At 35.4% G+C, this 23,971-nt stretch overlaps 3 protein-coding genes and 1 long non-coding RNA gene across 8 annotated transcripts in view; 1 reads left to right on the forward strand and 3 right to left on the reverse strand.

Annotated features, from left to right (window-relative positions):
- Positions 1–23,971, forward strand: part of LOC128211363 (uncharacterized) — a 102,915-nt gene that overhangs the window by 14,595 nt on the left and 64,349 nt on the right. Inside the window, exon 1 of one of the 2 annotated variants that reach the window (XM_052916081.1) lies at positions 3,182–3,321. The exons of the other annotated variant lie outside the window; for it this stretch is intronic. The gene's annotated coding sequence lies outside the window, so the exon portion shown is untranslated. Of the gene's footprint in view, positions 1–3,181; positions 3,322–23,971 lie in introns of those variants that run through there. 2 annotated transcript variants of the gene reach the window in all.
- On the reverse strand, positions 3,437–9,921 carry LOC128211368 (uncharacterized). The gene is made up of 5 exons (XM_052916088.1): positions 9,914–9,921; positions 7,780–7,841; positions 6,749–6,872; positions 5,541–5,718; positions 3,437–5,372 (listed from the first exon to the last, which is right to left on the reverse strand). The coding sequence occupies exons 3-5, from the start codon at positions 6,857–6,859 to the stop codon at positions 3,976–3,978; spliced, it is 1,686 nt and encodes a 561-aa protein (XP_052772048.1). The 5' UTR covers positions 6,860–6,872; positions 7,780–7,841; positions 9,914–9,921; the 3' UTR covers positions 3,437–3,975.
- LOC128211373 (uncharacterized) lies at positions 10,042–12,008 on the reverse strand. The gene is made up of 3 exons (XR_008257275.1): positions 11,898–12,008; positions 11,189–11,317; positions 10,042–10,395 (listed from the first exon to the last, which is right to left on the reverse strand). It is a non-coding gene; the product is annotated as an uncharacterized LOC128211373 (long non-coding RNA).
- LOC128211369 (uncharacterized) lies at positions 17,657–22,318 on the reverse strand. Of its 4 annotated transcripts, none has more exons than XM_052916091.1 (4): positions 21,971–22,318; positions 20,957–21,085; positions 20,426–20,603; positions 17,657–20,134 (listed from the first exon to the last, which is right to left on the reverse strand). In XM_052916091.1, exons 2-4 carry the CDS (start codon positions 21,065–21,067, stop codon positions 18,933–18,935), a joined length of 1,491 nt encoding a protein of 496 aa, XP_052772051.1. In that variant the 5' UTR covers positions 21,068–21,085; positions 21,971–22,318; the 3' UTR covers positions 17,657–18,932. The 4 variants fall into 4 exon arrangements, with proteins under 4 accessions (XP_052772051.1, XP_052772050.1, XP_052772052.1 ...); XM_052916090.1 differs by having other exon boundaries at positions 20,957–21,103; XM_052916092.1 differs by lacking the exon at positions 21,971–22,318 and adding an exon at positions 21,724–21,961.

Raw genomic sequence — 23,971 nt, forward strand, 5'->3', positions numbered from 1 at the left:
AGCTCGCAAAATGCAAGTGGGTTTCTAATATATTTACCTCGATAAAAATATGTGATGAATGTGGGAATCGGACTTCCAACCACGAATAATGAGCTAGAAGTGCTACTAAGTGAGCTATCTTGTCGTCTTGTTTATCTTATCGCAAATGACGATCCTTAACCTATACGCATTCGTTTAAATACTCGTGTTAAAAAGAGCCAAGAATAACTTGGCTATGTTTACAACGATGAGCGAATTTTAAAGATATACCCTAAATGTAGCTCGTCAACTTCTGAAAGAAATAAAGCCGTTCTTTGTATTTCATCTGAGCATGAAGTGCGTCGTCTCTTTTGGAACCACTGAACCCCTCCCAGTCTGCTAAATAAATTATGATAAGAGAGTAAACTATCCAATCGGCCGATTTCTGTGGAAATGTGTTTCAAGTTTCCTTTTATAGATCTCCTTTATTGTTTACCATACTACCGGAGGTAAAGATTAAAAGAACGTATTCTGCTAAACAGTTCGTCTACCATGTTTGTGCAATCATGCTACTGGGGTCAGTTTTGGTATCGCCCTGGTCCCAAAATCACGAACATACTTACACTAATTCTCAAACTCATCTGAACTCCTTTTACACCATACACGCATAGCATGATTTAAATGTATATATGTTTACATTTTTAATGCGCATTCGTTCATTGATTATGGCGGGAAAAAATAAATATTTTATAGAACAATAGTTCTAGAGCAAGAATTTTACAAATCCACTTTATTAGTTTTTCTTCAAATATTTTTATCTCAATGTACCTTTCATGAAAGTATTGACCTTGCCATCCATAACAGTTGAGAATGAGATTGAGATATGACTTAAGTGTTTTCGAGATAATTGGGGCCCGGCCTTAATACGCTTATAAACAGGAAAAGACTAAGATGACTCTAAAAATTACTTTCTGTAATTCTCTCAAAAGCATTTAATACTGGTTGTTTTTCATCGATTGAGCACCGAAATGCATATTTCCAGGTAAAGACGACCAATGGCAACGCTAAGCATATGAGTTGATTTTCTATTTTTTTGGAATGTTTACCCTTTTGTTTACCTTAAAGTATCCCCGTAGGTCCTTTACTCACATTAATATCTATGTTTGCATAGAGAGCACTCTCCCCTTATGTCCATTTAGCAAAATCAAAATGATGGAAGCACATTGAACTTAACATTAAGGCAAACATGCTTTTTCCAAATACTATACGTTGAAAAATGATTATATTATTCTTCGTAATTATGATTTCCAAACAAATTCTTTCAATGCATATTCCAATTATTTGATACAAAACGTTATTTCACCGATTTAGTGAACGTTTTTTTTTTTATTATAATCGAACTTCAAATAGTACGTCGTGCTCTCTAAGGTAGTGCAAAGATGTATGCATACAGTGGACAAAGTCGAGAATCTTTTATAGAATCTCACATTTTGATTTCGCCTTCAGTGCGAGATTCTTTTTTGTGTAGAAATGTTTTATGAGGTTCATGTGTACATCCTATCTACTTTTTATTATAGCTTCAAAAATGAAAACAACTCCTTAAATAAGGTAAACCAACTGACCTGATTATTGGAGAACAAAATAGTATCAATATCTGATAACTATTTTATATTGCGTACTTAAATGCCAGGAAATATAGTTTGTGCATTGAAAAAAGTGAAATATAAAAGATTTCTAAAATCTAAAGGACCTGGTATTATAAGGATAGACATTCGCCAAATTAATAATTATTCTGAAATGCATATTTCCACGTTGGTCACTTTCTAACTTTTTAATGCAACAAATCTCACGTATTTATTTTCCTACCGGATGTTTTCAAAACAATAACCAGTTATTTATAAATGAACTTAATGCTAAAAATATATGCATACTATTTTGGGGTGATATTCTGTGCACTATTGCTTTGTTCGTGTCACGACTTTTCGCACGTTGCTCACGTCCCTCGAGCGCTTTTATACGCAATCAAAAGTACATAACCTAATTTAATCATATCAACTTTAACGCTTAAACTTAGGAGTTTCAAATTATACACACAAAAGAGCAGATAAAATATTTTGCGGGCCAATTTCGACCCTTATAATACCAGGTCCTTTAAACTAATTTTATATTTTACCAGAATATCGATATAATTATGCCTTATCTAGACCCCTTTCTACGATGAACCTGATATGAAATCTGTCACCAAAGATTCTCATGAACAGTTTTTCTAAGTATTTCTATAAATACGCAAATATATGGAATAACTTAATAAACTTCCTTTCTGGATTTTAAATATTGTCATACTCATTTATTTAATTATATTAGTACATTTCATAGTGATTATTAAGCTCTTAGTGGATCGGGACGCTCAAATAAATCATTTTGGAGAAACAAGCAAATATATGGCATTATGTCAACCTAACTATTGCGATTTTTAGAAAAGAAAGCATTGATTTCCAAAAAAAGGTTTAAAAAAAATGGAATAAAGGAATAAGTGAAAGGTTTAAATACCATATATATATCATTTTCCGTCGTATGAGCATAAAAAAGCTATTTGAAAGCGTATTAGACGTGAGGATTATTGAACTGCGGTATGGCACATGCGCAAAATATTCAGATATCATTCGAACACTTAATTTCCGAAAATAAGGACCAGGATTAAATCGAAAATGGAAACCAACTAATTCAAAAGATTCAAAATCGGTTGACCAATTGACGAAACCAGGTGGGCTTCGTTTTAGTTGTGGCATTGATTACACACTGATTTAAGCACCGAATCGTTGTTGTCTTAGATGCATTTTGTAGTAGTGTATTTATTGAAATAATGTTATGAACATAAACTTTTTTAATACAACGCTGAAGATATTTGTGACACTCGAACACTGTGATTTAACAGAAGCCTGACATGACAAAATAGAATCAGATGTGAACAAGACAATTCGGAACTAATAACATGGACCTGACCTTAATTGGATAAGCAATCATCAATCAAGAGATAATGGAACAATTACATCGTAATTTTTACAGAAATGACTAGACAATCTTGGCAAAAATATTTAAAGTTACAGTCGTAGGCATTAGGTAAATGCTGTCTAAAAGGTTACTGACACTGTTGCATAGTGATTCCACAGAAAGTGACGTGACAAAATATCAAAGCCGCCCATTGTTTTAACAATACTGACTCCGTGTTAGATGTCAAACCAGTTCAAGCCATGAAAGGGGCAGTGAGGGGAGCATCAGCGACAGACAGATCTCGGAACTATATAATCTCATGGGTTCGGTCGTAGATGGAGCTTAAAACTGTCACGGAATAGCAATACAGATGTACGTATTATTGTCTTACTTTGTAACAGTTTTTACAAATTTTTCCTAGCTTGGTATGTTTGGTAAACATTGTTTTCGGGGAGTGCTTCATTATCTATAATTAAATGAGAATGTATCACAATATAACTTTATTTCACCTAATGATAAACTGTTCATTTACATGGCCGTGTGGGAATGATAATGAGATAAGGCGGGTGACAAAACTAGCAGGCATGTTTAGATCACCATGGACGTTCCTACATGACGGTGTATGTTTGTTGGGCCTTGATCTATATGTAGCAGGACCATGATACTGGACAAGTCCCAGTTTAAATATATATATATTATTTTATTTTTTTATCAATTGATATTTTTTTCATTGGTTTAAAATGTGAAGTCCTGTGTGTAGGAAAATACGCATTTTCATCGATTTCCATATGCAGGAATCAGGATTTTGAAATAGGTCGAAACTACATTTTGTATCACCATATCTTGTTTTTAGACTACACATCACTTTTTTCGTCACATTCAACAGTTGACCTGGAAATATATATTACTCATTTTTTTCAAGTATCCATATCGTGAATTACAACTTACAATCAAGCCTTCCTTCTTTTTACAATTGATGCATACTATCAAATGAAGCGGGTTTCCATAACGGACTGTACTATTTAACTATATCACATGCTCACGCACGTATGAAAAAGCTGACACCGCATGGCTAACATATCTGTTTAAAGAATTTGACTGTTTCTTGGCCTTTCCCACACAAACATTCACCTCACCAGACTGATCCTCTTTTGAAGACACAGTATTTGATTCGGCTTGTGATGCTTCTATTCCAGTAATTGAGAGATTGTTTGTTAACTGTTCATCAACTCTTGGCCCAGTCAAATCACGTGACTGGTCATTATTTGTAGGCACAATATTTGATTCTGTTTGTGTTTCTTCTACTCCAGTACTGGACCGATTGTTTGTTAACCGTTCATCTTTTCTTTGCCTAGTCAAATATCGTGACTGGTCAAAATCAGGAGGCAAAACGTTTTCTTCTGATTGAGCTGCATCATCTCCTATAATGGGGCATTCGTTCACAGATTGCTCAATAACATTAACTGGCTGTTCGTTGTTCAGAGGCAAATCCTTCTCTTTCACTTCTGTAACATCTCCTCTTGTATTTTGACAATCGTTTGTAAAGGATTCATCTTCCCCTTGCCCGGTGACACCACGTGGTTGCTCAGAATATGGAGACAATACATTGTCAAGTGATTCAGTGAGTTTATTTCCAAACTGTGTTGAAGTACTGTCACTTTGGCTACTCCATGAAACAGAATCCTGATCGTCAAACGCAGAATTCTTTGTTTCACAACTTGCATCAATTCCTGGCCATCTTTTATTTTTCCCCTTTTCTCGTATACTATCGAGTTCATCATCACCATCTAAGTGTCTGGGAACGGAATTGCGCCTGTCTTCAAATGAGTGATCTACATGTTCTTCACAAATATGTTTTTCACGTGCTTGACGTGTGTGGACTTTGCCTATGTTACACGACACAACTTCGATGGAATCGTTCACTACCTGTTTTCGAAATGTTTCTTCTTTGGAATCAACGTTCTCATACGCATCAATGTTTAGGTTTAATCTTATTTCATCGGGTTTCAGATGACTGACATTTCGGTCGCTTGGACCTAAATTTGACATTTTTTTCTGACAAACATCAGTTTCATTATTGATTGCTTTAGCATTGTTATCAGAATCTGAATCCTCTGCAAACAAATTAGCAATTAATGTATTGGACATGTTTCGATTATGTTTGTTTTCAGCATGACCCAGTGATCCAATGTTTGGTGTTGTTGTTTTATCCGCTGAATAAGGGGAATTGTCAATGACGATTTTCTTACTTTTCATGTAGGCTTTCGGTACAGTTTCATTTCTGGACATCAAATTACCATTTCGAAGATGCTTTTCTTGTTCATCATTAGTGCAGAGGATGGGGGTCGAGTACGTTCCACCGCTTGCACCAACTGGTATATCTGGGGGAGAAATTGCAGCCAAATTGGAGGAGGCGTCTTCCTCTGCATAAAAAAGAGTTACACACACCATTGATCACATGATTTTTTTAATTACTCAATATCATGAAGTAAGCGGTCATAATGTTTAACAGTTGTATACATATTTGAAAATGTTTGTTCACAACTCGGTTGCTAGTATTACAAAAATAAAAAATACGATGTTGGTACCACCTTTAATGTCATGACCAGGGTCTAAATTGTCTGCCTGGCTTTCATGATCCTGTCTCCTTAACGCCAACACAAATTCTCGGAATCCTTGTTTCTTCTGAATCAAAGCGCTGTATAGACTCCCAGCGGCGAGACCGTTGCAGCCATGGACAACACCTATCTGCGAATTCCGTATTCGTTGCTACACGTAAAGAGATAAGATTCATATAAGAGAAAATTGATGAATGGAATCAATGGCACTGGAACAATTGTGCACGTGTATCAATGTAAATGTCTTCGAAGAGTATTAAATTTGCATTTTTAAAGTACGAACTTGAGACCTTTACACAGTATATGTTATCTGCGTTTTCCAACACCTTCTTTGTGCGTGTTTTCTAACGCCCTTCATCGCCAATCTTATTTATGCCCATTATATCTGTATGTCTTCTGCGTTTTATGTCAACGGACCAGTAATTGATTGCAATAGAACTACTATAAATTACAAACATTGCAAACACCAAAACATGTACACCACTCCCGATATATTACTTACAATATTAAGCATAAATAAATATTTTTGAATCAAATACGATCAATTGTTATCAACTGTTTATATTCTCGAGGCAATTACAAGTAGTCTATTGTAAATATCATGCAACTATTAACGTCTTGTTTCATGAACAAATGAAACAGAAACAGCCTTCTGGCCAGCTACTAAAGGTACAAACTACATAGATACGTGCTCACCAGTATTTATATGTGTACACCATACAAGAGTAAACAGCGCAATTCCTATCGAAGTTAAGGACTTTGTTTCTCAATCTGTAGTATTGTCCTTTTACATTTATCCAAACTATTAAAGCCTTTTTAGCAAACATTGAAGAAAGCTTGCTTAAGGCCACTGATCATTGTTATAAGTTGTTTTTTGGTCGGATAAATAGTCCTCTCGAAATAAATTTTTTTTTACGTTTGTTAACAACTGCAAACAACGGCTATTTCCATTTGGCTGACAGTATCCCTCACATGTCACGTGATGATTATCTAAATCACTCGACATCATTTCAATATGTTATGTTAAAAAACAACGTTATTTGATGAAACTCTAATCAATCATTTATAAATACGTGTAAACAAAAAGGGTTTATTTTCTTTGAAAAACTTGTTCGTGGTGACAAAATTTATCAGAGGAGATTTTCGTGTGGGAGATTTCGTTTTCTGTATATAACACGTACCTTATCTGTTTCGGATAAACAAGGCAAGTCAATGGTTAGGGTCATGGGATCAACAACCCTGCTCCAGTCCGGCATAGTCTCTCGAAGTCTTTTTTGTTCTTCTTTGTTCATTTTTGGACTCCTCCTACAAATATAAGTCTAATCACATCGCTTTGGTGAAAGGTGAATTGGGAGCCTATAGTAATACTATTGATTTTTTTATTTTATTTTATTGGTAGATTAGTCAAAGGTTAACGAAACAAGTTTTTTATGCTTATATTGAATGTGATGATAAGTATGTTCCATGACCGAGTGTAAGATAGGTTTACCCTATCCCGATAGTAGGGCGTATTGCGGAAACGAGGTTTACCAAGTACATGTACATATAGGTACTTTTTATATTTGCCCGTGCATGCCGTGGGAATGATAAGGATTTCGAGCATGGCCGAATATGCCGTTGACAGGATACACCCTATGACCACTTCCCCCCCCACATTCGTAACTAAAAAAAATCTAGACCAAAAATGATTGAAACATCATCATTTATCACAAAAACCTAATTATCAATTTCCGCAACTTTTTCCCATTATATATTTTTCGTCTTTTTCAATAATAGTAAAATATATTTTGCGTGTTACATTTGGCCTTTCATACATCGTGCCTATGTTGGCAATGAGTGTTAAAATCATTATACTTGAAACAGGAAGAGAGTGCATTTACAGATATTAAACATTACTCCAAGGTCCATATACATACATACATATGCAGCAGTTGGTATTAAATACCAAAATTAAAATCAACTGTTTGTATAAGTCATTTATATATAAGATATGAGGAATCATAATTATACATTTAAAACTTAATGCAGACTATGATCATATTTTAGAGATAAATTTCTTATCTATAGTTTCTAAACCTTAACTTAATCAATATTTATGACATCATTTAAAATAATAAATATTTTCTGACTATTCCATTTTCAAACCTTGAAAGGAGAATTTTATCTTTATTTCCAACTTATATTTAAAGAAAAGCTACGTAAAATATCTTACCTAAAGTCGATTCTTTGATCTCTTCCGTGTGGATTTATATTAGTACGCAGACATGCATATCCCTATGTGAATAAGAAAATACTGTCATATTTAGGAAAACCCATTGAAATCGAAAGTAGAAATTAAGTACGAAACAGTTTATTACTCTCGCGCGGATCTATTTTTGGCTTTCTTCTGATTGTAGTACACAGTGCGCGTCCCGTCTGAAACCGCTTTGCCACTTCCCGCAGGCCTCAGAAAAGAGTAAGACGGGCCTACAGGGGCAGTATGAGTGGATATACCCCTATAGCTACGTTCACCAACATCAATTACAAAAAATATACCAAGACTAAAAAATAACAAATAAGTTTTGACTTTTTTTGTAACTGATATGGGGGCGTGGCTATATGATTGATGCATAGCCGCGAGCCTCTGCCCCTGTGTACTGGCCTAGTTCATTTAAGTGTTCGCCTCTTATCAAAGAAGAAGGTGGCTCCTTCTCTTCTCCTGGCATACCGGCTTACAATTACTAATAAATAATAATAAACTTTTCTACGGATTTGAAGTGTCCTTGCATTGATCTCCCTTACTTGTTTTCGCCTAAAGACAAAATGATCACCGATGCTAGAGTTAAATCACAAAGTGCAATAACTGCTAATCATACAGGGCTTAGATATTTGATATGTAGCATCAACTATGGGTTGTTCAAATCGTTCGTTCGTGCTCAGACTTGATCTCGCCCAGGTGATAACTGTTTTGATGTGTTACATTGATCAGCTTAAAGTCATCTATCACGTTTGTTCAACTAGGGTACAGAATAGGCAAGCTCATGGTGTAGACTAGTATGGTAGTGGTAGATAATTTTAAAAACTTTTTTAAACAACCAAAAGGCAATGAGATTTTATGGAATCCCTTTGCAGCAAAACCTGCCAAATGGTTTGGCTATACGCGACAGTGCGGTTTTACAGAGAAGTTAAAACACTAAATGTTCGACTTAAAATGCATTACAACCAACTTAAGACAATGATATTATATTTTTTTTCAGAAACACTCGGAAACCCATTGCATCAAAAGCTTAATCAACTTAAAACTATTGGACAAACCTTAGATACTTGACAATGTGGTTTTACAGAGAATTTAAACCACGAATATGTTCGATAAGATGGTAATTAATCATATTCATATTTGCAAATAGAGGGATTAAGGTCAAATGGCACATGGAATCGATATATAACCAAAAAAGAACACACCTGAATATATATATATATACTACTTTAATTCTTAAATTACGCTACATTTCGAATATGATTTTACGAATACGTTTAATAAAACTTGATGTGATAAGGCCTTGCACAGCCAGGAAAGTGATTGTTTTAAATGAACAAACATGGCACTGCTTGGGTACTGGGATAGCCTCTGTTTAAATCGGATGTCCCCTCAATTGCTAGATGAGCGAATTATGGCCTTATAGGTATTTTAAAAGGCCCAGAATATATATATATATATATATATATATATATATATATATATATATATATATATATATATATATATTATAAAACCTGACAAATAATTGGTTATAAGAATGCTTTCCAAGAGGAAACATGTTATTTGATTTTGTCCTGAATTACTTACATACAGTTCTGTGCGATTTAAGACTCAATCAAGTCGCGTTTTCTCGTAAATAAGTATGCACATCTACTTGTGATGTTTGTGTCAGGTGATTGAAAACATATATTTTATGCCCTTTGCAAGAGTACCAATAAGAGCCTAAACCGCTCACCGTCACCATAGCACTGTAGGTGTACCTGGTGGACACTGACCGACTTACCTTTCACATGGTCACTGTATATGTACCAGGTTGACACTAATTTGTTCACATTTCACCAAACAATTGAGATGTTCCAGGTTGGCACTAAATCGCTCACCTTTCAGCTGGCCACTGTAGATGTACCAGGTTGACACTAAATCACTCTCACTTTTCACCAAACTACTGAATACGTTCCTGGTTGACAGTTAACCGCTAAACTTTCACCTGGCAACAGTAGTTGTACCAGGTTGACACTAAATTGTTCACATTTCACCAAACAACTAAGATGTTCCTGGCTGGCACTATCTAAATGGCTCACCTTTCACCAGACCTCTGTATTCATACCTGATTGCCACAATATGGCTCCTCGTTCAACTGGCCACTGTAGATAAACCTGGTTAAAACCAAAAAAGGGTAACTGCTGATTTGTTAAAAGAAATGTATGGTTAATCTGAAAGAAAAATAATGCCATCCCATTGAACAAAATTTTATTTCGAACACTAAAGAGTGCATGTCAATCAGCTCACTCTGTCGAAACATAAAATTTAGAATACTTGGTAACAATTAATAACAAATTGAGGCGTACAAGCAACACTGATTCACACATTCACTTCAATATCATTAAATCCACAGCACTTCTAATACAGCTAATTAATGTTATGACCAGGGTCCAATTTGTCTGCCAGATCGCCATGATTATTGTTCCTCAATGCCAACACGATCTCTCGGAATCCTTGTGGGCTCCGAATCAAAGCACTGTGTAGTTTCTGAGCGGCGAGAGAGGTGGAACCATGCAACGCGCCTATCTGCGAGTTCACTATTTGGTCCTACATGGAAAAAAAGAAAATGATTTTTTCTCGGGCATTTGATACAGTGGACAAATGAGCACTAGTGTCTCAATTTTAACACCGATCGTTCAAATTAAGGACTTTATTTTTTATAACTCAGTCTTCAAACTGTTGTGTTCCTACTTGTATACATATGACAATTATGTAAGCAGACGGACCCTTAAATGCCTAGTTTAATCCTTTGATAAGTGCCCCCCACCCCAACCGTGTATTGCACACAACCTCTGTGTAATTTTCTTAAAATAATTGCCAAATTGTCTTATAAGATCTCTGATCTGAATATCCTGCTGTGCAGTTTTGGAGGTGTTATTTTTGAAATGAACCCTTAATGACCCTGAGCCAATAAACAAATAAACAGGAAATTGGCCCCTACTGTTAACATGCCAAACATTCCTTTAACAAGGCCTTTAAAGGGAATGTAAAATAGACAAGGCCCACAGGTTGGTTTACTGTTTAGTATTTAACTACTGCACAAAATGCATAACAGAAATACAACTAGTATCAAAGATGCCAGAACCTAACTATGCATACTGGATGAGGCAGAAATAGTCCAAACAGTTAAGAAACAGCTTGGCTAGCAATCCAACCCCACTTAAAATATATTTTAACGAAAAAAGCCTGTATATCCCATACTGCATGACCGTTACGGAAATCTTGCTCGTTACGAAGACATCTTCTTTGTAAGCTATTGATAAAAAAAATCGTCTCAAAATCATGTTTGAGTTGTGGATGTTATCTGTTAATTCATGTCAATAAACAGCATGTTACTAACCCTATCAGTTTGGGATAAACATTGTAAGTCATTGATTAGAGTCATGGAATCAACCGTTCGGCAAAACTCTGGCAGAATCTTCCGAAATGCTTCTTTCCCCCTCATGTCCATTGTGTACCGTCCTTTCACCTAGACGATCGACATGAAAATAGGAGGAACATTAACATTGACAGTAAAATTCAGCAAATACATTGTTTCCAAAAGCAATAGGTTGAATAATACTTTCTGAAACATTTGACATTATCCATACCGTAAATTAACTATGTTAAACAATTAGTTTCGTTGAATATGTTGTAAAAGTTAAATTTAATAAATGTAATTCAGGTACAGCGTACTTGATTTCATTTATTACCCCTTTGTTTACTTGATATTAGAATATTTAGTCATGCTAGGTTAAGAGGTACGTGGTTTTACAGGTAACATTACTTCTGGGACCATACATACATGTTAGTATGTAATTAGTTAAATCAGCCAATAGTGAAGATCAATGGTGTATATCAATCAATTATATGTGTCAACTATCTTTCGGAAATCGTAGTTATACATGATCGTTTAAAAATATATTTCTTTTTTTAGACTCGGAATCTCTTTAAATAATTAATATTTCAGATTTTCAAAGCTCGGTGAAACATAGTTAACTTCATGTGTAATCTTAATTTCCTACATTTAAAGAACTAAAAAACAAGACGAGATTCTTCAAAAATCTTACCCTGTATTCTTTACAAAGTGTCACTTGGTTAACATCCACGGTTAACACAAAGTCCACCCTGTATGAATCAGATATGAAAATAAACGTTGAAACCGAAAGTAGAATAAAGCGGATATATAAATAACTTTTTGGCTTGACATTACATGTACGTCCTATAAAGATAATTTTATTCTAAGATGTTTTAATAGGGAAAAATGTTGAGACTTTGATGTTCATAAAAAATGAAATTGAAAAATTATTTAAACGCTCGTGTTTTTGATTGATAAACACCAAAACAAGTGGAATATCTGTTTTCCATCTGGAATGCAAAACTAAATAGAATTAATCATTATTGCAATAAAGCGTTACAAATCATTCATCCTAAATCATGTATGGAAGTTAGTTTTTACATGTTCCGTAGTTTTATTTTGCGGCAAAGAAAGGGTAAAAATGGAAAATTCTGAAAACATTCTTTTATACAGAATTATATTCTTCTCCTAACAATCTTTTCATAGTTAAAACATGTAAAATAGTTATTGCTTTATTGATATCCAAAATTTTGTATCAAATTCTAAGTCATCTGTTTTTGCTATACTGACGGTCTTTGAATGTGGAAAGATACTTTTATATTTGTCAGAATAAAATTTGAAATACGTTCTTATGAAAAAGCGGTCATATTATTTGGAAACCCAATGTTTCTTCTTTCCTTCAATGGATCTCCCTTAGTTTTAGGTTCAATGAAAATCATACCACTTGCAGAGTTAAAGGTTTGTTTAAAGAACGCATTGTCCGAATCTGTTATGTAGTCTACGACGTTTGGGCAAATTGTGCTACAGGGGTCAGACTTGGTTTTCCCTGTCCCTGGCCCCACTTAAATACATTCTCAAACTCAAGTAATGTTACCTCATACCTGCATAGTATAGTTCAAATTTGTAGATGTTTTAGACTTCGTAATGCGCAGTTGCTTATTGCTTATATTGGAAAAAATGTCAATATTTTATAGACAAATAGTTCTAGAGCAAGAATTGTACTTGAGTCCAATATATAAGTTTTTGCTCAAATACATTTTTTGCTCTCAAACTACTTTTCATTGATTTTTTACCATGCTGGAATGCGGATCAATCAGTTAAAGATACGACAGAGATATAACTGAAGTATTTTTGAGAAAGTTGCGGCCTAACCCCATTTGCTCGAAGAACCTTAATTATAAAAGGATCAAGCTGAGCTAATCTTTTGTCCATTGGACAAGTCTTAGACATTTGACAGTGTGGATTTTAAGAGTAGACAAAAAACAAAATGTTTGATATAAAATGTTTTTAAATAGATAATAATTTTTTTTGTCATAAAAATATCGATTATATTTCATCGTGTGAGAACCGAAATGCATATTTTGGCACCAAGACAGCGTCAGTAACAGTTAATGTATGAGTCTATTTTTTTGGAAGTTTTCCTTTAAGTATTCCTCTGAATCCTATACTTGCATTGTTTGCCTCCGATAAATGTAATGTATACTCTTTTCAGAACTTTTCTTGAAATGAGCATCCTCACACGGATAATAACTTCTAAACGGCGGGAATAAATTATCATCATCTTGATTGTTGTTATTTTAGGATTGATCGCATTTTTATTCTTTCGTGTATGCTGTATAAACGCAGAAGGGCACGCGAGCAAATTACATGAAGCGCGCTAGCGCTTTTTGTGTAAGTTGCTTGCTGAATGCAAGAAATGCGGTCAATACTCATATTTATATTAAAAAATATTCATAACGATTAAAAATTGTTAGTATCTTCTGCAACTGAGTATTTGTTACTCCCAAATATAAGATTTATCAGAATTACTACAATTGTTTTAATACACCAAAAACGATGTATAAATGTCGAAACGGAGTTTAATTTGTAAGAAATGTGCAGAAAACACGGTCTTTCTACCTTATGAGAGGATAGTAGATCGCAGTAAATCTTTTAGCATTCACCAATCATTTAATATTTTTGCGTTTCAGCTATCAAATATACAGTTAGAATCTTGTTATTAGTAATAAATATTTTCCGTAAGTGCATTATTTAGGAAGAAGTTAAAGGTTTATCACTTAAAATGTATGTTTGTTATACACGTGTATGTATTGATTTTGAATAAGAGTAACATTTATCATCAACAGATAACCTCATGCTTAGTATTAAGTTCACTAATATTATATTCAAAGTAACAAACAATCATTCATGAGCTGATAATGGACTATCGAGCGAAACATTTCCAAATAATGAGAATCATTCAGATCAAATGACACTTGTTAAACTCAAAATATAACAGAAGACATGAACACTCATCGGTATGATTTTCTGAATTGGCTATAATCCTTAAAATGCACACATTAATTTGACACATTTCAAACAGATAACGCATCGGTCGTTGTTAATTATTAATTGAAACGTGGCCAGGTCAGGCGCAGCCAGACGATCACATTAACTTGATCAATCTACATTGCAATCATGAATCGGCATGATACTTGATTTTGTTTATTTGTTATCTGTCCTAACCTATATTTATATTCACCGATATACTTGGTCAAATAAATAACGGCTGACGTCTGATTCAACACGATAAAGACACGGAAAATTACAACAAACACTGTCATTCCATTGGACAAACGTTCATTTCGAGCTCTGTTGCAGTATCATTCACGGTTCCACTTGACACCAATAGGTAACAACGGCGAGGCATATTATCAAAAAACAGTTGTATTACATTTCCTACAACATATTTTCACGAATGTATAATACATATGACAACGCATCACTAATATATCTGTTCAACGACTGACTCTGTATGTCTGATGACTGCCCGTCAACATTCACATTTTCATAAATATCTCCGCTTTTCAAAACGCCTTCAGAAACAGATTGTTTCATTTCCGGGCTTTTGTTGTCTTTCAACTCTAGCATTCTATGCTCTTTGTTTTCTCTATACTGCATGCTCTCATTCGTTTTTATATCTTTATCAACGCTATCAAGCATAGTCATATTTTGATTGAATCTGTATTCACTTGGTTTCAGCTGTTTGTCAGTTTGCTCACTTAGTTTTATCTCCGCTTTTTCTGTACATGTTTTGGCATCATTAGCTTTATGATTGTTTTCCTTATCTTGAGCAACAATATTGGCACCAACATTGTTGGCAATTTTCAGATTATGTTCAGCTTTACCGTCGGAATCGTGTATTGAATCCTTTTCAGTCGCTGAACGCCCCGTTGCAATTTCTGAACGAGACTTTTCGGATCCTTTATTCATTGACCAAGAAGGTATAGGCAATGTGTTTGTTGTTTGACCGATAGATACAGCGTTTAGTTTCTGTTCGCCGACACAGCCCGGTGATCCAATGTTTGATTCTGTCACAGTGAAACGCATATGTTAGCACATCTTATTATTGGTCACTTTAGAGATAGCGCTACTATAAACCTTTTACTTATTTACATTGAAATGGGTTTCAACCCAATGATAAAAGTGCGCAAACATTGACTCATTCTCATAAAAATTAATTGGTTCTGGTAATATTGAAATTATATAAAGGCCGACTACCCATAACATGTACATCAAATTTAAAAATAATTAAGATTCTATAACAATATAATAGGATGTTAATACCAGCACCTTGAATGTCATGATCTGGGTCTAATTTATCTGCCAGATCGCCATGATTATTGTTCCTCAATGCCAGCACGACCTCTCGGAATCCACGTGGGCACCGAATCAAACCACTGTGTAGAATCTGAGCGGCTGTAGACATAGAACAATGATCAGCGGCTATCTGCGTGTTACGTATCTTTTGCTGCAAGGAAACCGCGTTTATGAGGCTGTCTTTGAATGACTTTTATCGTACCTTTTCAGAGCAAGCACTAGCACAGTAGCTTTATCAAATGACTGATTCATTCGTTTGCATGTGGCGTTTGTATCCCGTCGTTGAGGTGTTGAAATTAATATATCAGATAATATGACTGTTTAACTTAAAATTATACTTCATTGTTTTCAAGTTGATGCTGGCTTTGATAAGGTTTATGTTTTTAATTCTGTAATTATTGATAACTGTTGGGACAGGTGTGTGGTTATGACAATACACTCTCATTTAAGCCCCAAGTAGACTTATCTTCCAGTGGACTCGTGTTTCCCTGACCGTTTCAAGGCGGCAATCCCATCATTCATGGGTAAAGCTATTTTGATGCGCGTGTGGTCTGTGTGTTTATGTTTATGTGGTGTTTATACGTTTGTGTCTCTAGTTTGTTTTGGTTCGGACCCTTGCCTTCTGCCTCTAAACAGGTTTATTTTTTTCTAAGTTTCGTCATGTCCCTGTAGTTTTTATTGTATTATTAAAATATGCTTTTGTAAGGAACATAGAAATGTTGCTACGATTTTTTTCAATATTCGTTTTATTCTAGAACATATAAATATGGCGACTTTTTATTGCAAAATAAATCTTAACATTTCAAACATCCATGTCATGTCTTCTATGTAAGTTTACACATGCACGATAGCGTTTTTTTATAGTAGAAAATGATAAAAAAAAAACGAACAATTCAGTGGGATATTTAAATCGAAAGTTGTTTTGATAATTTAAGCATTTATTTTGGAATTTTTGGTCACAAGTCGTCATATAAAACATAGTCATTCAAGGAGTTCAGGATATTTGTTGGTCAGCGAGCTAGTGCTACGAAAATAGCTATTTTGTCGTCGACTTTTTGCTATTACCGCAAATAATAATTCTTAAATTATACGTATCCGTTAAATAATGGGTTAAAAAAGAAGCAAGAATAACTTAGACGTTGTTATATTCACTACGGTGGGCGATAATTGGGGAAATGATTACCCTGTATGAAGTACATTAACATCTCGAAGACATAACCCGATCTTTGTATCGCATCTTAGCACGAAGCTCGCAATCATATGTCAGCTTATCATCCAGAAGTCTTGTCTCTCAAAAGTACCTGACGGTCTACAGAGCAAGTCATTTAAGGACTGATTTTTACAGTATGCACGGTTGGTCGAAAGTTTTGCAAATCCATGAAGCGTGCTAGCATGAACGCGCGGTAAATAAGAATCAATCCTAGTATTAGCATTTACCCCTGTTCATAACTTTCTCATTTTCGACTTAAAAGTTTTGTTTTACTATTTCGCGTTTAGCAAGAAAAATATAGAGATTTTTTAATGCGTGTTTTACATACATAAATGCATGCCCCAGTGAGTGGGCGAGTGAGTGCAAGACTCCGCCTACAGGTCACGTAAGGTCGACCGGTTCCCCGGTTCAAAGCAAATTTCATCGTACCGAAACTTAAGTTGGAATGTAAATTTATCTGCTATATGCCCAAAGCCGTCTTCAAATTCGATCTTAATAAATGACTAAAGTAATGTTAACTAACCGCTTGGTCGATTTCTGTGAAACCTTGTTTCAGGTTTGATTAATCTCGCTAATTGTTTTCGGTTAAATGCAAACCATACTAGCAGACCTAAACAGTCATACGCATTTATACCAGGGACATGTTGAAATTCTGCAAAAGCTTATCAGCATTACAAATCATTATTGTCGGCTAGTTGAAGCGAAGCGTCTTTATCAAACGCTCGTTATAAATTGCAAATGGGAGGCAGAGTTCTTTTATTTAATCGATCCTTTCATGGGCTATTCACCGGACACCGTAAAAACCAACAGACCGAGCGACAACTAGCTCACACTTATATACCCCACCTCTCCATATAAACAACAACAAACAACAACAACCTTTTTGTGGGATAATAATGATGATATAATTTAGGAAATATATATCTATATATTTTAGTACATGCAGATACAAAAAAAATAATGCTAAACTCGTTATGATTATCATTTATCGGTACCTTATATCCAATATGAATACGGCGCGATTGTATTTGCTAATAATTTCTACATTTTTATGTTTATCATGCAGTAATGATATTGCAGTTCACTGTTTCAAACAATGGAACGTCTTCATTGTAATATAAATAATGGTTGTTGGTATTACTATATAACTAAATCTCACCGATGAGCGTGTTCTTTTTTAAAACTTGGCAAAATATACTGCAGTGCTGGCGCATTATGTAAAAAAAACAAAGCAAAACAACCTCGAGCTACCAACGGAAGGACCAAATTATAAGCTGAAAAAGGTCATTACTATTTATCATGCCTTATTTGCTAATAAATTCTAAAAAAAATATTAGTTGGTGAGTATTCTGCAGTGCAAAGATAACGCTAAGTACACAAACGTGTTAACATACACGTTGATTATCGGTTATCGTATAAATACGGTTATAAAAATAACTACTTTAAAACGTCTGTTTGAAAGGCAATTAATAGTTACGTGATCAAAATATGAAAAATCAATTAAACTAGGTTAAATTTAATATCTTATCGATAACTTTAATAGATATTGGTCACTTTGTTTTGAAAGCACCTAAACATCATACTTTCAAATTACTTATTTAAATTATCATACACGTCATAATTATTAACTATTAACATCATGCTTAGTATAAAATACATTAACGAAATAGTTTTGAATAACCATTACGGATTACCAATATATTCACTTGCAAATAAGTTGAAAGGGTCATTATCGTTGCAAATATAAACATTGAGATTATACGGCACATGCAAACCATAAATTCAAAATATATTTATTCTATTGCACCTCACATTTCAAACAGTCGATTAGATTGCCTGTTAATTTACAAGAGGTCAGGTCTGGCGCGAACATAACTTTCATCGCATATATGCAAATTAATAAACACTAATCGGCAAAGTGGTATAACAAATAAGTTGTCTGTTGGCCTTGTCTAACACTGCATCTACTGATCGCTGATTAACCAACACAAATGCGCGACGAATTCAAAAAATACTGTCATCTCATTTGATAAAATATTACTTCAAAGCACTTAAGAATTATGCAAATCAGCACTCTCTGTTAAATCATCAATAGCATAAAGCGCGCTGATAACTTGACACCAATAAGAAAACAAATGCGAGGCATTTTATCATATAAAAGCGGTGTTACGATTACAACTACAACATCTTATCACCAATGTATAGTAACCATGACACCACACCGTTAACATACATGTTTGAAGATTGGCATCGTGTTTCTGTTGACTGCCCTTCTACACTAACATTTTCACAAATGTTATTGTTCGTACGACGTTCATGTTCTCTGTGAACAGTCACATCACGCGGTTGATCAAAATTTGGAGGCCAAACACTGCCTGGTGAGTCTGTACGTTGATTTTCTAGTATTGTTGAACTACTTGCACTTTGGTCCTCGCTACTGATGGCAAATACTGAATCATGACCTTTATTTTCAGCTGAATCCAGATCCTGACTTTCGCGAAAACCAGGCAAATCTTTATTTTTTCCCTTCTCTCGTATACTGTCTAGTTCCGTATCGCTCTCAACGTGTTCAGGGACGTGAATATGTTTGTCCTCTAAGGAATGATCTATGTAATTTTCACAGCTATATTTTCCTCGAGTCTCTGTTTTCGTGTTTCCTTTTTCTTTGGCACTATTGTTATTTGATGCCCCTTCGTTCACTTCAAATTGTCTGAGTGTTTCTTCGTTGGATATCTTGACATCTATCTTTCCGACAGACGACAAACAGCTGGACCCTATTCCAGTTGTAGATGTTGATGGAAATAATTCAGAGTGCATATGTTCAATGTTATTGTCGTTTGCTATTTTTTCTTCAAATACCCGATTTCGTAGCTCATTTCTTTTCAGAAGAAGTTCGTCTGCAGGTGACTTCGGAAGATTTAATTCTGTCTCAACAATCACCATTTTAAATTCACTCGTATTTTCTGTGCATTTTTTGGCAACATGTGCTTCTTTATTGTTTTCCTTATTATCATTATTATTATCAGAATCGGAATCTTCACCAAAATTATTCGCAATATTAACATCCTGTACTGGTTCACCATAAGAATCGTGTATTGAAGACTTTTCATTCGTTGAACACCATGTTGGTCTTTGGGACATTGACCAGGTCGGTGCAGGCAAGTTGGTTGTTGTTTGACCGCTAATTACAGGTTTTGGTTGCTGAAACTGCTCAGACAACGACAACCTCGGTCCTCCGACATAGCCCGGCGATCCAATATTTGGTTCTGTCATCTGTCTTGCTGCAACAACAGTTTTCGTAGTTTTGCACATATTAACGCCGGCACCAGTTGGCATATCAGAAAGATGGCGGACTTCTAAGCATAGAGTGGTATCTTTTTCTGCGTAGAGAAACAGTTAAACGCAAATGTTAGAACATATTTCTGTTTGTTACATGGCTACAATAATATAATATGGTAGAGAAAACGATATTATAACCATGTTAGTCGCTTGCATTGAAATGACTATTTAAAACCCAACAGCTAAGTATTCAGACAGTGATTTATTCTCATCAGAACTAATGAAGTTTGGTATTATTGAAAATCAAGGTACGAAGGATGAAGGACGATAACTCGATTTATATCAAACTGAAATTAATTCAAGATTTTTAAAAAACACGATGTTGGTACCACCTTGTATTTGATGACGAGGGTCTAATTTGTCTGCGAGCTCGTCATGATTATGCCTCCTCAATGCCAACACGATCTCTCGGAATCCTTCTGGCCTCTTAGCTAAAGCACCATGTAGCCTTAGAGCTGCTTTTTCACTCGAGCCACACCATGCTCCTGTCTGCGAGTTCACTACATTTTCCTGTAATCGTATTCAAATGTGGGCTATACTAATATCTGTTGTCATATGTAGCCAAAATTGATTCACAGACTTGCCAATATAAGTAGTATATGTATGTACACCGTAGAGTAAATATGATACTTTTGTATCGAAATTAAAGTGCTTTTAATAAATTTAACAGATACATAATAGAAATCGCAACATGTTAAATACTGTATTAGCCTTCGCCTGGCGACTGCAATTTGTTAAAAACCATTCCATATCTAATCGTTTTGGTTGATTGTTTTCCCTGAATCAGTTTAAACGTCCTGGATTGATATATATATATATATATATATATATATATATATATATAAACCAAACGAAGCACTCACTCTTGCACTTCGAGATAGACATGGTAAGTCGAGGAGCAGCGTCATGGGATCCACTGTATCGCTGAACTCAAGCAGAATTTTTAGGAATGCGTCTTCTTCCTCTTTGTTCATTTTTTGCGATTCCTTTCTCTTCAAATAAAGTTGTGACTAAACGACCAGTGGCAATACAAAAAGTCATCCCATGAAAAACGGAATTTAAAAACAATGGAAAAGCAGTAAAACTATCGTAATATTTTGGTAAACATTGTCTCTAAAAATTGGAGGATAATATGACTTTTAACAACATTTTTAACAACTTTATAGCAGTAACTATATCCATAACGCTTAGCAAAACACACCAGTAATATATTGTCCTTAAAAGATATGAGTTCCAAACAAATAGTTGCATTGCTCATTTTGTTTTAATATATCAGGTTAAAGGTAATTTCACTTATTTAGTTAAATAACGTTGTTGTAATTGATCTTCGAATATTGAGTCGTGCGCTCTGTGGTGCTGCAGAGTTTAGGAAGATGGTGCATTTACAGGGATGTACATATAGCAGTCCACTGAATGCTTAATATATTAAACTATTGCCAAACGTTAATATACACTATGTTTGCCAATCAATCATATACGTGAAATAAAAGAAATCTGAAATCATACTCATACCTTCAAAACAAATAGGAGTCTTAATCGTCTTAAACATATGCATAACCTATCTTAACTTCTTTTAACCTTCCACAAATTACTATTCTATATCATAATTGTATACATGATATTAACTGACCTCTCAGTCTGTTTAAGCCCAGACGAAATAAATATTCTTCTTATTTTGCCGGACAATAGTTACGTTAAAGATATAACCTACGGTCTATATTGTGATCACTTCTATGTGGAATTTTGTAAGTTCCAAACTCAATGAGAAAGACAAACAAACATAATTTAAAGAATCGTTGAAATCGAAAGTATAATACGGACGTGACGTCTTAAATGAAGCACACAACATTATTGACACACAAATCGTTGTAACTCACATGAGAACGAAATGCGTCGTCTGCACCGCTCCCCGTGTGATTACAAAATGTTTTCTAGTGGTTTTTATGTTTGCCCCTCACCAAAGAAGTCTGTGGCACTTTCTCTTGATCTGTCTTCGTCTCTCACAAGTTCTACACGGCTACCTTAGGTTTAAGATTAAGCTTCTTGTACTTCTCTTTGTTATTTTATTGTCATTGTTTTTGCCGATAATAGTAAGATTACAATTGACTTAATGATCCATACCGTTTATCAATAATGACAAACCTTTTAAAATCATTACAAAGCAATTGAAATATTGGATCACGTTGACGCTTATTAGGAATATAAGTGACTTATATAATAATCATTAATCTCAATAGTTTTATATAACTGGTGCACGTTAAAGAACCAGGGAAGCTCTAACCAGTGTTACATTCTCTCTGTGCACTATGCTAAAAAAACCTAATATGACTAACACTCTTATCGGAGAACTCGCCGAATGGGCTTTGTCCGAGTGCGAGATTGCGAGTAATAACAAACTTACACACACACCCCTGAATTGGTCAATCTGTCTATGGTCAAAGCAGGGTTTGACATTTCTGCAAGTCAATGAGTAAGTGTTTTACCAGTGTTGTAGTAATAATCTGTAATTCACCGTTCTTCAACCAATTATTTTGGATTATCATTTTGATTATGATTTGTCTGCAATCATTAACAAGGCGGTCTTGATGGAAATTAAGTATAACAAGAGATGTTTGTCAAACATTATGCCCCCCCTGAACGCCATGTTGTCAGGATTATATGGACAATTGAATGAAATATGCATGGACCGAAATGACAGCTGATTTGTTGCCATTAAGGCAGTTTTCAGATTATGACCATTAAAGTGTGAGGATAGAGTGTGTTATGACCATGACCTTTGACTCTATGAACTCAAAATCCAGAGTCATCAGCTGTTCACCAGAAACCTAAATGTCAAGTTCGAGGGCCATGGGTGCAGGCATTGTCGAGTTATCACTCTGACAACCTTTTACCATTCAAGATCACTGTGACCTTGTCCTTTGGCTCTATGAATCCTAAAATCAATAAGGGTGATCTACTGGTCAGGCTTAACATCCATGTCAAGTTTAATGATAATAGGTTCAGGCATTGTTGAGATATCAGTGGGAGAAGATTTGTTAACTTTTTTGCGTTAAAGGTTACTGTGACATTGACCTTGGCCTGATGACCCCCAAAGTCGATAGGGGTCATCTACTGGTCAGGCCCAACCTCAATGTCAAGTTTGAGGGCCATGGGTGCAGGCATTGTTGAGTTATCACTCGGACAACCTTTTATCATTCAAGGTCACTGTCACCTTGACCTTTGGTCCAATGACCCCTAAAACCAATAGGGACCATCTTCTGGCCAGGCCCAACCTCCAAGTCAACCTTGCGGGCCATGGGTGCAGTTATTGTCGAGTTATCACTCGGATAACCTTTTACCATTCCAGGTCACTGTGACCTTGACCTTTAGCCCAATGACCCCTAAAATCAAAAGGGACCATCTTCTGGCCAAGCCCAACCTCCAAGTCAAGTTTGAGGGCCATGGGTGCAGGCATTGTCGAGTTATCACTCGGACAACCTTTTACCATTCCAGGTCACTGTGAACTTGACCTTAGGCCAGATGACCCCCAAAAACCATAGGGGTCATCTCCTGGTCAGGCCAATTCTCCAAGTCAAGTTTGAGGGCCATGGGTGCAGGCATTGTCGAGTTATCACTCGGACAACCTTTTACCATTCAAGGTCACTGTGACCTTGACCTTTGGCCTGATGACCCCCAAAAACAATAGGGGTCATCTCCTGGTCAGGCCCAACCTCCAATTCAATTATGAGGGCCATGGGTGCCGGCATTGTTGAGTTATCACTCGGACAACCTTTTACCATTCAAGGTCACTGTGAACTTGACCTTTGACCCGATGAGCCCCAAAAACAATAGGGGTCAGCTACTGGTCAGGCCCAACCTCCAAGTCAAGTTTGAGGGCC

This window comes from Mya arenaria, chromosome 12 (genome assembly GCF_026914265.1).
Source record: "Mya arenaria isolate MELC-2E11 chromosome 12, ASM2691426v1".
NCBI classification, from domain to species: Eukaryota; Metazoa; Mollusca; class Bivalvia; order Myida; family Myidae; genus Mya; species Mya arenaria.